The sequence below is a fragment of the Pangasianodon hypophthalmus genome, chromosome 2, assembly GCF_027358585.1.
Source record: "Pangasianodon hypophthalmus isolate fPanHyp1 chromosome 2, fPanHyp1.pri, whole genome shotgun sequence".
Lineage (NCBI taxonomy): Eukaryota > Metazoa > Chordata > Actinopteri > Siluriformes > Pangasiidae > Pangasianodon > Pangasianodon hypophthalmus.
Genome location: NC_069711.1, coordinates 26,129,210 through 26,144,409, shown reverse-complemented (window position 1 = coordinate 26,144,409; position 15,200 = coordinate 26,129,210). Strand labels below are relative to the sequence as shown.

Sequence of the window (15,200 nt, the reverse complement as noted above, 5' to 3'; positions counted from 1 at the left end):
GGATGGGACTGAAGTGTAGACATTCACCTTTAATTCAAGGGGTTTAACAAAAATACTGTCAATCACAACTTGGTTGCTTCATGTCAAATCCATTGTGGTGGTTTACAGAAAATTACGAAAATTGTGTCACTGTACCCAACTGTATGCTGCCTCTGGGTAAAATAATTTGTAAACATGGTAGTAGCGTCCACTGTTATGCTGATGACACAAAGTTGTATGTTTCTGCAAAGCCAGATAAGAGACTCCAGCTTAATCAAGTTGAGAAATGTGTAAAGGATATTAGACACTGGATTCTTATTAGCTTCTACTTAATACTGACAAGACAGAAGTACTAGGACCACATGCAATTGTAAGTAAGATTTCTGATTACATAGTAACTCTGGATGACCTTTCATTTATATCATGTGGAGCAGTAAAGGACCTTGCTGTGATTACTGACTCCAGTCTTTCATTTGAAGCCCATGTAGATAATATTACGAGGATAGCCTTCTTTCATCTCAGAAATATTGCTAAAATAAGAAATATAGTGTTACTACATGATAAAGAAAAACTAGTTCAAGCTTTTTTTTTTTTTTTACCTCAAGGTTGGATTATTGTAATTCCTTGCTGTCTCTATGTTCCAGTAGGTGCATAAACAAGTTCCAGTTACTACAAAATGCAGCAGCCAGAATTCTTAATAGAACCAGAAGATATGACCACATCACCCCTATCTTATCTACACTGCATTGGCTTCCACTCAAATTTCTCATTGATTATAATAAAGTTATGAATTTAATATTTACATCTGGAATATATATATTTCTGAAAATCTGCTTTGTGACAAATGTCCATTGTTAAAAGTGCTATACAAATAAAACTTAACTGAATGAACTCTGAAGTGTATATGGCTATATTATCTGCTCAGATTCAGCCTAATGTTTCAAAACTCATTCGATAGTGCAGATGGACAATGACTTAAAGCATACTTCAAAAGTAACTCAAGACTTTTTTAAGGGAAAGAAGTGCAATGTTCTGCAATGGCCAAGTCAATCATCTGACCAGAATTCAATATAAAATGCATTTCACTTGCTGAAAGCAAAACTGAAGTCAAAACACCCCAACAACAATCAGGAAACGAAGACAGCTGCAGTAATGGCCTGGGAGAACATCACCAGGTAAGACACCCAGCATCTGGTGATGTCTATGGGCTCCAAACATCAGACAGTTATTGAGTGCAGTGGATTTGCAACCAAGTATTAAAAATGACAACTTAATTTATGATTGTTACTTTGTCCAATTACTTTCGGTCCCTTAAAACGGGGGTCCATTATATAAAAGTGCTGCAAATCCTATGCCATTCAGCTCATTCTGATGTAACTACCCTCAGATTAAACCTGAAAGTCTTCACTTTGAAGTCATATTCATGATTTAATTTCAAGACCAATATACTGTGGTAGACAGCTGAAATAACAATGACTTTGTCAATGTCCAAATAATTATGGGCTTGACTGTATGTGTACCTCCTCTAAAGCGTTCCATAGATCCTCATCTGAGTACTTCTTGAAGGGGTCTAGATTCTTTCTCATGGTCCCAGTGAATAACACTGGATCTTGTGGGATTATAGATATCTTCTGGCGAAGGTCATGGAGGCCAATATCAGAAATTAACACTCCATCCACGTAGATCTTTCCTTGTGGCTCTGCCAGGCGGAACAGTGCAGAGATCAGAGAACTCTTTCCTGCACCTGTCCTACCCACGATGCCAACCTTACCAATGTAATAAATAAGGAAATTCAGTTATACATCAAGAACACTGATCAACTGTAATATTAAGATTATTTCATGCTAATAGATTTACAGTACAAAAAAACACGATGGCTGCATAATAACTGGCATGTGTGGTTTGACTTACCTTCTCTTTGGGTCTGAACATTGCTGTTAAGTTTTTCAGTACCAGAGGCCCATTGGAACTGTAGGAGAAGTTGACCTGGTCAAAAGTAATCAATCCCTGGCTTGGCCATTCTGGAGGAGGCTTCCGTGTTTCCCATGCTGCTTCATTCTCCAGCTCTGTGTATTCCACCACCCTTTCTACCGAGGTCATCTACGCTTGTGCACACACAAACATCACACAGGTGATGCATCAGCTGAACAGGTACTTTTATCTGTTTTCCTTAAATCTTTTCTGTAAGATCATGCCAATGTGGATGAAAAGATGGTCTTACCAGATTCTCAACTTCAGCACTCTGTCTCACACCCCACTGGAACATGCCCATCAGGGTTACAGCATAGGACAAGGCTAAGCCAACAGTACCTGCCTCCAAACCTGACAGATACAGCCGCAGTGTTGCCATTATTAAAGCTTTCACATTAATATGCATTTTTTCCATCAAACAACTTAGCATTGACCTCTACTTTCTCCACTAAAACAATATAGCATTACACTGTTTGCAAAAGACAGGCCAATGGTGTTCAAGTAGCTGACAGAATTGGTAACATATTCCATAGAGCTGTCTGAATATTTCAAGATATTCAAAAGTATTCAGAGGCTTTTAAGTAGTCTTGCTACTGCAGTGGGCATATATAGATGATTTCTCACTGTTTCTCAGCAGAAGGCATCCAAAGGCAGTAATGGTGACAAACACGGAACACATTCCATCCAGACGCACAGCAAACCAGCGTGAAGTGGTCAGGAATAAGAAACAGGCCTCTGCATACAAACATTGAGTATTAAAATGCTTGTTTGATTGTAGGTTATATGATAGGGTGTTCAGTCTTATCCACAAATGATCAGGGCTGCAGGTGTTTCTTACAACCAGACAGAACCACATCTGCTTCCATATGTTTAATCATTTGGTCCTGGCATTCAATCAATCCTCAGTCTGATTGTTTGGAACAAAAACCTGTAGCCACAGCAGCCCTTTTGTGGATAAGACTGGACACCCCTGCTATATAATAAAGCACTTTGTAAATGCAGTTATTGTAGTACCTGAGTGCAGGTCTTGATGGGAATCAAAGGTTTGCTGGAATCTTTCCTCAGCCTTGAAGGCACGAATAGTACTTAGGCCTTGTAGTGTGGATGATAAGTGAGAAAATACAGGGCTCCGAGCTATAGGAACACACATTTATTTTCTAATGGTTCATTTCATTGTTATGCATGTAAATCTCAAATATTCAGATATATGGATGAAAGACCCCCAAACAACCTATTAAAGCCACTCACTAGTGGCTTCAAGTCGCTTGATATCACGTGAGGTCTGTAGGAAGTAGCGCCGTAAAAAGAGGAAGACTATAAGGAGGGGCAGCACAGGGATCAGAATCCATGGGATGACTGAAGTAGCCACAGCAATGACACCTACGATTTGCAAAAACACCTAGAGAGAGACATACTGTATTAGCTCTTTGTCATGGTGGTTAGCTGTTGAGTCTTTAAAAATATGTTGAAGCCTCCTTAGTGTTAAAGGGCTACCTACACATCTCCACAATCTATTTTGCCATGACTCGACAGTTTCAGATGGTTCCCATATAATAAAGGCATATCCCATGGTTTATCTCAAGTCTCCTTAAGATCCTCAAACATATAATCAGCATATTGGACATGCTAGCCAATTCTAGCATAATGTAACTGAAGGAATTGAAAGGGTGCTAGCAACACTCCTTTCTTGACCATTCTATTTACCAACTTTTGCTCATGGCCCTTTGGCAATAGACAGGTTTTTCTCCAAAGTTTCTATTTAAACCACAGGTCTGGTTATAAAACAACTGCATTGTTGGCCACCCTGGTAGGTACGTGGCAAAGTAAAACACACTCTATCTGGGTGGCACAGATATATGTGTCAAATCTTTCTTAGTAAGGTCCACTGAGCCAAGACAAGGGTCATTCCCTTGACAATATGTGTGACCAGTAAGGAGAATGGGGGACCCAGACATTCAAAGGAACTGGGTCTATGCACAGGCTGGGAAAAAATCTAAGCCCTCCACATACAAGGGTAGCTAGAGGGCTTCAGTCATTGTCTAAAGGCTCCCATGTCTTTGTAGCACATGGGGGAAGAATAGTGAGAAGCAGACAGTGAGAAAGGCCCCTAAAATAATGAGTGACAATGGTCAAGATGGTAAAGTCCTTTCAGTCTACCAACACAACAGAAAAGGAAGGGTCCCCTTTCCTAACAGAATGAAAAGTGCTTTAATGGAAGACCATTATGCTGCTTTAATTTGGTCTGTCAAGCATTGGACAATGGCACTTTGTGGACATGAAGCAGGTACACGTACACACACACAGACACACACACAGCTTACTTGGATAAAGTCTACAAATGTCCAGGGCAACATGGAGTCTATGTGACCAATGTCCTTTGAGAACCGATTGAGGATTCTTCCTGAAGAAGAGCAAAAGCAAGAAAGTGAACACATGAATGTTACAAACACAATTTGTAGACATCAATGTTAAATTACCTCCTCATCGATTTAGGATGAAATACACCTAAAGGTAGTGAATTCATAAAACAAATTCAATGTTCTTTAATTAGAGAAAATATACTGTAAGAGAGAAAAATAACAAAAGTATTACACTGCATGCAAAAATGACCATTAACTCAAAAAAAAAAATAAAACAAAAAAATAAATGAATAAATCTGACCAGCACTGAAAACATTCTATTCAGTGCATTTGTTAACCTATGTGCAGCACTTCTTTTGTTCTGTTTTTAATCTCTTTAGTCAAATGTCATAATTCATGTCATAAGTCATGAAATGATCACATTGATCACATTGTACAATAACTTACATCTATCTATAGAGGTCAGTGAATGTAACACAATTCAGCAATCATACTGCTTCAGATCCAAAAACTAAAAAGGGCTTAAGGAGTGAGAAAAAACACATCTGTGCACACTGATCTTATAGCTGACTGCTCACAAATAGAGATAAAAATCAACAAAGGAGTCAGCTCATATGTTGGCTGAAGCTGACATAATCAAAACTGAACTGGCTGCTATACAGTGGTGCAATATAGTTAGTAGTAGCCTTTCCTGATTATCCAAGCATACTAATGGGCTTCAGGCAGTGTTCTTAACAACCATAAAATGGTGAGGCTATTGAGATGTTGCTCTCACTATCAATAGGAACACCCTGATAAGCAGCCCAAATAAGGGGTAAGTCACAACTCACTGCACCATTTGCTTTTAAAAAGCCATAATGGCTTTACTAAGCTGTTTTTTTTATTGTTCTGAGTCCTTTAGCTTTTAATGAGTACTTGTCATGTCAGCTGTGGTCTTATAAACCAAATCATGGTCCTTCATTGCTGAAGAGTATTTTTATTTCACATTTTTCATTTCATTCACATTCATTATACATGCGTGTATATACATATACATATATATATATATATATATATATATATATATATATATATATATATATATATATATATATATATATATATACATACACATATATATATATATATATATATATACACATATATATACACACACACACACACACATTATATATATATATATATATACATATAAACTAATTAATATTGACTTTGTTTCATTTATTACTGTTTAATGCATCTTTGCTCTACAGCATTTCTTTGCATGTTCCTAAGACCTTTGCACAGTACTGTGTATGTATACACCAATCAGCCATAACATTAAAATCACCTGCCTAATATTGTGTAGATCCCCCTTGTGCCAAAACAGCTCTGACCCATCGTGGCATGGACTCCACAAGATGTCTGAAGGTGTGCTGTGGTGTGCGCTCCTCAAACCATTCCTGAACAATTTTGGCAGGGTGCATTATACTGCTGAAAGAGGCCACTGCCATTAGGGAATACCGTTGCCATGAAGGGGTGTACTTGATCTGCAACAACGTGTAGATAGGTGGTACGTATCAAAGTATCGTCCACATGAATCTCAGGACCCAAGCTTTCCCAGCAGAACATTGCCCAGAGCATCACACTGCCTCCACCGGCTTGCCTTCTTCCCATAGTACATCCTGGTGCCATCTCCTCCCCAGGTAAATGAGGCACATGCACCTGGCTGTCCACATTATGTAAAAGAAAACGTGATTCATCAGACCAGGCCACCTTCTTCCACTACTCCATATGGTCCAGTTCTGATGTTCACATACCCATTGTAGGTGCTTTCTGCAGTGGACAGGGATCAGCATGGGCACTCTGACTGGTCTGCGGCTACGCAGCCCCATATGCAGCAAGCTGCGAAGCACTGTGTGTTCTGACACCTTTCTACCATTGCCAGAATTAAATTGAATTAAAGTGCTCGCACCCCACGTGCATCAGTGAGTATTAGGTGCCCATGACCCTGTCGCCAGTTCACTAGTTGTCCTTCCTTGGACCTCTTTTGGTAGGTACTAATCACCACATACCGAGAACAGCCCACAAGACCTGCCATTTGAAAATGCTCTGACCCAGTCATCTAGCCATCACAAGTTGGCCCTTGTCAACGTTGCTCAGATACTTACGCTTGCCCATTTTTTCTGCTTCCAACACATCAACTTCGAGAACTGACTATTCACTTGCCACCTAATATATCCCACCAGTTGACAGGTGCCATTGTAATGAGATAATCAATGTTATTCACTTCACCTGTCAGTGGTTTTAATGTTATGGCTGATAACATTAAAAGAATGTGTGTGTGTGTGTGTGTGTATATATATATATATATATATATATATACACAAGCATTTAATTTTATAAAAGCATTTTAGATCTCCAAACATTAGTTTTCCAGCACAAAATTAAATGTTACAGAAAATTTTTTGTATGTCAGTAAAGAAAGCAGCATAATACATAAGAGACCACTTTTCACACAAAAAAACATAATGAAGGCTGCTGGGTTTTGCTGCAAAAATAAGAAGCAAGTGCAACAGTCAAAGTTTCCAGAGGAACTGTGGTTGGTTCTGCAAGATGTTCAGTAAAACTTACCAGCTAATTTCCTTATAAAACTGCACAAATTGTACCTGAAACTACTTTTTTTTAAGCAAAGGGTCATCACACCAAATATTGACTTTGTTTCATTTATTACTGTTTATTGTTCTTTATAGTATTTTTTAAATGTAGAAACATTTAATTTAATTATTTTTGAAGGCATCTTTTCTCCAGAGCATTTCTTTGCATATGCCTAAGACTTTTGCACAGTACTGTATATAATACACACACACACACACATTTGTTTTTGCTATACACTGAAGATATTTGTGTTTGGCATCAAAAAATGAATATGGGACAACGGATCAGAAATTCAGAAATGTCCTGATATTTACATAGAAGAAGCCCTTATTTGTCACATATACATTACAGCACAGTGAAATTCTTTTCTTTGCATATCCCAGCTTGTTAGGAAGGCGGGGTCAGAGCGCAGGGTCAGCCATGCTACGGCATCCCTGGAGCAGAGAGGGTTAAAGGGCCTTGCCCAAGGGCCCAACAGTGGAAGCTTGGCAGTGCTGGGGCTTGAACCCAGGTATCACAATCTATTGCTCAAAGAAGACTTCGAGAGCAGAAATATAGAGGCCGCACCACAAGAAGCAAACCACTCATCAGTGGTAAGATTCAGAAGGCCAGATTGGAATTTGGTAGTGGAGGTAGTGCCATGGCTTGGGCTTGCCTGGCTGATTCTGGAAGGGCTCACTAATCTTTATTGATGTAAATCATGATGGTAGCAGCAGAATTAATTCAGAAGTCTACAAAAACATTCTGCTAACCAATTTATAGCGAAGTGCATCTGATCTAATTGGGAGGAACTTCTTGCAGCGAGACAATGACCCAACACACACTACCCACACAACAAAGGACTTGATCAGGGAAAATAAGTGGAAAGTTTTAGACTGGCCAAGTCAATCAACAGACCTTAACCCAATTGAGCATGCATTTCACCTCCTGAAGAGGAAACAAACAACAGCTGAAAGAAGCTGTGGTGCAAGCCTGGAACAGCATCACAAAAGAAGAATGCAACAGTTTGGTGATGTTAGTGAGCCTCGGCTTGATGCAGTTATTGCAAGGTAGGGTTTTGCAACCAAATATTAAGTGTTAAGTGTTACTTAAACTTTTTCTTTTTAATCTGTTCCACCACCAAAGGTGCTATGTTCCAAGTTTTTTAACACATCTAGATGTAAGGAAGTTGGAAGATGTAAGTGTAGATGTAATGAAATTCTGATCTATCTTCTCATTAATTTTTTGATCTCAAGCCCAAATGTCTCCAGTGTACAACAAAAACAAAGGAACTGGCCTTGATATTTCTTTTATGTGTACATTTGTAATAAGAGATATACAGTATATGCATAAATAAACATAAATAAAATTTAGGTATATTTAAATATACTTAGTTGACCTCTATCCCGAAAGAAAACACTCCAAGGTGATACAAATCCAAATGTCTCGGTCAAGCTTTATTTGTGATAATGACCAGCTTGCAATACATTAACACTAACTTATTACACCAATGTAACGACCCGTTATCAAAGGTGTAATGATACACTCCAGTCACAGTTTGATTCGATTTAAGATACTGGCTTCACGATTTCGATTCAGTTAGATTCGATTAGATTAAATGTTAACATGAACAAAATTTGAATGAAAAATTATGAATAAAAAATTAAAAGACTCCTTTTTTTGAATTTCTGAATCACAAACAATATGTACTACAGTTGTAATATTATCTTAAAAATAAATAAATAAATAAATTTATAAAGTCTCCCCAGAATTTTGATTGAATAAACAAAGTGTCTGACTTGGGGAAAATGATCAACTGAAACATAATGAGCTCTGTAGCAGAAACTCCAAAGTCATCTCAAATGGCAATCTTCCATGGCCTCGGAAGAACTCTTTAACTGTTACATCATGGTCCTGTAAAGGTATTTTGTAATATGTGTGTTGATCATTGCAATCAGGAGCTATCGGGCTATCGGATTTCACAAGTGCAGATCTCACAGGCTCTCCATGAAAGAACGTGATTGCGTGACCAGTGAGCTCCCTGTATGGTTTAACTCTATGGGCTTCACAGATTGGGACCTCTGGTGTTCAAACAGTGCAAATGCATTACATGCATAATTAATAGAATGCTGAAAGTTAAATTTTTGTTTTACGTTGCATCGTTACACCCCTGCCTGTTATACATGAGTTATTTTATTATATGTGTTACTACATATTCATTTAAAAAATGATCTAAACTTGCAAATATTCATGAAATATTTACCATACTTTAATAATTATATTATTATACTTTTCTTCACTATTGGTAGTTATTACATTTAAAACATTTACATCAATAATGTATCCTAATAAGCTTCCTATAACTCAAGTTCTTATATTTTTTTAGGTCTAATTACATTTTGGTACAGGACAATTTTTTTCGTCTTTCCTCTGGTGGATTATGCTTTAGTGAAGTGAAGTGAAGTGACTTGTGGCCAAGTACGGTGACCCATACTCGGAATTTGTGCTCTGCATTTAACCCAGGATTGTGAGGATTTAAAATAAGTAATTTAAAATAAGTTGAGTGCATACATAACATGCAAGACTGCAAAGAAGGAAAAAAAAACACTACAAAAATCAGTCTATAATGTGCCTAAACAAAGCAATCGTCACAGCTATTAGAAGTGCTCTTCAAAATTAAGCGTTACAATGCAGACATGGATGCCCCCGTAAGAGATATCACACTGCTCCCTACTGGACAATCAGTCCAAGAACTCATTCATGTTTTGCAACCTAAGAAAATGTACAGCAGTAACATTTTAGGAAACTGTGAAATGAGAACCCATTCCACCATGAGAAGGTGGAAGAGAATGAAACTGCAGACTCACCTATAGGGTTAATGTCAAAGAAGCGGACAGGGGTCCTGATGATACAATTGAACATGCGATTGTGTAGCGTCTGGGCAGAGCACACTAAAGCATTAAACATCATCAAACTGCGTGTGAAGCCAAACAGAAGAGTGGCCACTGTTAAACCTAAAGACAAAAACAGGTGTAGTATTATTGTGCAATAAAACATGCTGGATCAACCCTTATCCAACTCTTATCTAACCCTTATGTTTTTCCAAAATATACATTTATTTAATTTGTGAGGCTTTGTGCGTCAGCTTGTCATACTGGTGCTTTACTGTACCTGAATAAATGCCCAGGTAGAATTCATTAGAGAGCTGTTGAGTAACATTCTGATTAAGGCTGATGTTATTGCTGAAGGTAAGGTTTTGGTTTAGCACATGCAGCTTCTCCTGTTCTGTAGCCCTGTTGATTCAGATCAAGGAGTCAGTGAAAATTCTTTTAGGGCACATAACTGGTTAGTTCTTGGCCAGTCAACAATAAAAAGATGCACAATCCTTCTCAAAGTCTATAAAAAGTCAATAAAACAAGTAGGAGAAGCGGCTGAAATTAGGTCTCTATGGATTCAGCAGATTTAAATACTCCACTCACCAGTATGCAAGCCACCAGTCTTGAAGAATATAGGATGTCTGGTAATTGAAAGGGAATGTAAGCTTAACAAACTACTAAATGCATAATGGATAAAAATGTGCTAACCCTATGGTCATATAGCATGCTGTACCTGTGCAAGCAGGTTGAGCAGAACAAGGATAAGCAGCACGAGTGCGTTGACTCCAGCAGTTAAATATTTCAGATACATGCGGACCCCTATGTTACCCTCAGAGCGACTCTCATCTGACATAGTTGGAACAGATTCTGCCTGGAAACATCAACACCACCACAATACACACATGAGAATGAGATGAAATAAACCCATGAAATACACTAATATCTGTGTGTAAGCTTTGAGAATGGCCAGGCAGAATTTCTTTTCTAAATTTAAACAGAAATTACCACCTGGTGGCACCACTGCTGTATAGGATCATACTGTGCTTCTTACAGATCAAAGTACAAATCCCAATAAATAATTAATACACATACAGGCAGCTGATGTACTTCATCTTTATCGGACACTACTGATGAGGTCCCAGAGCGAACAGAGTTCTGTGAAAGGGTTCGGCTGCGAGAAGACTCTATGGTCCCAGTCTGCTCTTCCTCCTCATCCTTCTTTAACAGAGATGTAAAGTCCACTCCTGAATGCAGAAGTTCTGTGTATGTGCCCTGTACCACAATGTGACCCTGCAAGGGGGGAGAGAGAGAGAGAGAGAGAGAGAGAGAGAGAGAGAGTCCATAGGCTAAGATATTTTGCACTAGAGCTACAAGGCTAATATAAGCTTTAGCATCATGCAAACACCATGCCAATTCATCACACACTTGCCTCAAAACATACTGATTCAATAGACTTTAAGTAAACATATTTGTTTACACACTATCTGACAGGGCTGTACGACAACTGTAACAATGGACAATGTTATGCTGCTTAGATACTGCAGTCACTTTTTCTTATCAAATAAGTTTAGTATCATCCCTTACTTAAGTCAAACACAGGTACAAGGTATGCTTTCAAACTTCTAAGACTTGATGAAAGAATAATACCTTTATAAAAGCTAATTTTGATATTCTGTGAAACCTTTTTACGTGAAACCATCAAGAGCCTTTCACACAGGAAGCAACAATTGTACAGGCCAGTAAAGTGACACAGAGAGAGCAGTATGTGGTGCAGGAAGTGCGCTTGACCCTGAGAAACCATTGTGCATGTGCATAGGTTCATGACATGAGTATTGTAGACTATTGTATATAACAGAAGAACAAATGAGCATATAGTATGGTTAATCAATTAAATCACCATCACGAATGTAACATAGGTATCATGTGAGTGCTCTCCTTTCTATTTAATATTTTATGCAAAGCTATGAATGATGACCTAACTATCGTTAGCTGGATACATTACCGCAGGTGGAGATTTATAAATCTCCATCATTCACTCACATTTCTAAAGGAGTATATCACCTTAATCAACATAGATTTATTTATATTTTACTGAGATAATGGAAAGTCAAAAGTTCATGATCAACTATTTTTGGCCTTTTTTGTCTTACTTGTAGCCCATAGACAAATGTTAGATGTGGGCAGCATTGTTTTCCCTATGGTTACTACGCAAGAGTAATTTTTGGTCTGCTGTATGAAAAGTGATGCTGAGTGGGAATTCTGATCTTTCATATGGAACTTGAGGTAGACGCTTCTTGTCTCTGGTGTGGAAAGCCCTTTGATTCACACAGATTATCTCTCTTAAGATAAACGTGTGATAATTTAGGCACAATGCTTTTCTATCCACTGACACACACAATACTGTTTTACAGCAACACTATCTACATGGTTTGCAGACACTGCTTATCTAGAATCCTTATTGAAACAAAGATAAAATAAAGCATTCACCATGGCCTGGCATGATAGGAATGTAGTAACTGTAGGGTCTTGAATACACACCTCTTTCAAAACCAGTATATGATCAGCTTCCCTCAGGTACTGCAGCTGGTGAGTCACCAGGATCCTTGGTTTCTTCTTTAGAATGCCACAGATACAGCTGCAGAATGAAAAAAAAAAAAGGCCTTGATTTTGTTTTTTTTATCTTTGCTTTTCCATTTATTTTTTTATTTCCACAATGTGTTTGCATACACTGCTATCAAATATAACAAGTTATGTGTAGACCCTGGCAAGTAGGCTTGTGTGATATAATGATTTTACCATCCCTACACTATTTTACATTGCCACAATCCAGTAACGTTTACTCTGATTATATTACCAGACAAGATAACCTTTACACATTTTGTGTAGGAGTTCCACAAAACAACATCACATTACGCTAATACGAAAAATATTTAAAAAGAGCAGCTTTTTTTTCTCCCCAATAAAAACGGGAGATAAGCCAAACAATGAATCTGGAAAGATTTGTACAGGTGTTTTGAATTGTCCCATATCAACTAACACCACTTGAAAGCCCCACCCAAGTGCTCTCAACCGAGCTTGCACAAACACCCTCATTTTCTGTCACAGGAAATGGACAATGTTTTGATTTCATTAATTTGAAATAAAATTTATCAGTACATAGTATGCAACATATACGATGTATATGATATAATGTCAATTAACCATATTTATGAGGGATGCCACTGAAACCAGAAAAAAGGATGAAAATTTTGACCTAAAAAGACTAGGCCTTTGCTTCACAAATAATGTTAATGGTGAAGATAATTAAAAAGTAATTAGAAAGGAAATAAGTATGGTATTTTTGTTTTGTACTGCAGATGCATTCAAACACTTTGAACAGCACAACAGAGAAAAATGTCAGCCATGTGGACATTAGACAACCAAGTTGTAAAATAATTATGTAAAAATAATTTCTTTTTACTTTTTACTGTGCAGGGGATAGGAAGCGTGTGTCAGTGCCTGCAGAACTGAATTGCTCTCATGCACAACAAGAGTCCCAACATGCTTGTGAATACCTTTGTTTACGTGCAATTCATGGCACCTTGCACTTATTTTTAATGATCACATTTGCTGCTACTTCTCTGCATGCTCAGCTTGGCGCACTAAGATACTCTTTAAATGCCATAGCATGAGTTTTGAGAAAATGAAGAAATGTTCCCAGTTATTTTTATTTATTTACTATTTACAGATGTTGAGCGAGAAAGCCTGGGGTGCAGTCGGCATTCAAATTCATCCCAAAGGTGTTCAGTGGGCTTGATGTCAGGGCTCTGTGCAGGCCACTCATGTTCTTTGACTCAGTCCTTAGTGAACAATGTCTTCATAGACCTTGTTTATCTGCACAGGGGCTATGTCATGCTGTAACAGGTTTGGGCTAAACCCCTTAGTTTCAGTGAAGGGAAATTGTATGCTTCAGCAGACATCTTATGCAATTGTGTGTTTTCAACTTTTTGGCAATCGTTTGGGGAAGTCCCACATATTTGTGTGATGATCAGGTGTCCACAAACTTTTGCCCATATAGTGTATGTACTACGGAATGTTGTTGAGATGTGTAAAAAGAAAAACTTACTGATCAAATAGATGTCGCCCCACTTCTGCATCAACTGCACTTAGGGGGTCATCCAACAGGTAAATATCAGCATCTTGATACACAGCCCTACAAACAAAGACACCTTGTATAGTATTTTTATCAGAGCTTTTCAGTGACTTCTGTTTGTACTTGCTGGTACAGGTATATTTCTATTAACCTTGACTACTTTATACACATAAAAAGTTGAACATGAAAAGCATGGTCCAACAGATGCTCTCGGCAATGTTCTGCTTCGAAACCTTGGGTCCTGGCATTCATGTGGATGTTAATTTCACATGAACCACCTACCTAAACATAGTTGCAGACCAAGTACACCCCTTCATGGCAACAGTATTCCCAAATGACAGCGGCCTCTTTCAGCAGGATAACGCACACTATCACACTGCAAAAATTGTTCAGGAATGGTTTGGGGACCATGACAAAGAGTTCAAGGCACTGACTTGGCCTCCAAATTCCCCAGATCTCAATCCGATCGAGCATCTGTGAGATGTGCTGGACAAATAAGTCTGATCCACAGAAGATCCACCTTGCAAATTACAGGACTTAAAGGATCCGCTGCTAATGTCTTGGTGCCAGATACCACAGCACACCTTCAGAGGTCTTGTGGAGTCCATGCTTTGACAGGTCAGAGCTGTACTGGTGGCAGAAGGGGGACCTACACAATATTAGGCAGGTGGATTTAATGTTATGGCTGATCAGTGTACATGTATGTATATAGCCAGATTATTGTAAGTTTGCAGTGCTAATTAGAATGGCAGGCAATGTTGCCAACTTGAAGAGTTTGTCACTAGATTTGGTGACTTTTTTTTTTTTAGATCCTTTTAGTAAATTTAGTTGTAAATTTAGTGACAACTCTGGTGACTTTTTGAGCACATGTTTAGTGACTGTCTTGAACTCGATACGGCTACCCAGCTCACATCACAGTTGCTGATATACAAGTTGAGAGAGCAGGTTCACTTGACTCGACACTCGACCATCAGTGTGTAATGTCTGACTGTGTTGCCCTTGTGACCAATCAGAGATCACCACTTTTCTCCAAGGACCAATCACTGATCACCATTGTTTGTCCCTTGTACTTTTTCATTTTAAACTCGGTAAACTTTGGTTTAAACTATCGGTAGCAGAGTCATAAAAGAAGAGACAATGCAGTGCTAATAAGAACAGCAGGCTACGTTTTTATATATTATATTTGGAAACAAAGTTTTCTAAGCTTAATGTAAGTGTTGAATGTCCATGTTGGTTGCTGAACTTACTAGCAATTGTATGGTGGTT

At 38.3% G+C, this 15,200-nt stretch overlaps 1 protein-coding gene across 5 annotated transcripts in view; it reads right to left on the bottom strand.

The window, feature by feature from the left end:
- The window catches only part of abcc4 (ATP-binding cassette, sub-family C (CFTR/MRP), member 4), a 57,033-nt gene that overhangs the window by 11,567 nt on the left and 30,266 nt on the right, over positions 1-15,200 (bottom strand). For all 5 annotated transcript variants that reach the window (XM_053229642.1, XM_026933186.3, XM_053229645.1 and 2 more), the window contains 14 exons: positions 13,908-13,994; positions 12,341-12,437; positions 10,895-11,092; positions 10,536-10,673; positions 10,406-10,443; positions 10,098-10,219; positions 9,794-9,940; positions 4,272-4,351; positions 3,199-3,349; positions 2,965-3,084; positions 2,575-2,685; positions 2,201-2,301; positions 1,891-2,079; positions 1,500-1,745 (listed from right to left, as the gene is read on the bottom strand). In XM_053229642.1, coding sequence (XP_053085617.1) covers positions 1,500-1,745; positions 1,891-2,079; positions 2,201-2,301; positions 2,575-2,685; positions 2,965-3,084; positions 3,199-3,349; positions 4,272-4,351; positions 9,794-9,940; positions 10,098-10,219; positions 10,406-10,443; positions 10,536-10,673; positions 10,895-11,092; positions 12,341-12,437; positions 13,908-13,994 — 1,825 coding nt within the window. The remainder of the gene's footprint in view (positions 1-1,499; positions 1,746-1,890; positions 2,080-2,200; positions 2,302-2,574; positions 2,686-2,964; positions 3,085-3,198; positions 3,350-4,271; positions 4,352-9,793; positions 9,941-10,097; positions 10,220-10,405; positions 10,444-10,535; positions 10,674-10,894; positions 11,093-12,340; positions 12,438-13,907; positions 13,995-15,200) is intronic.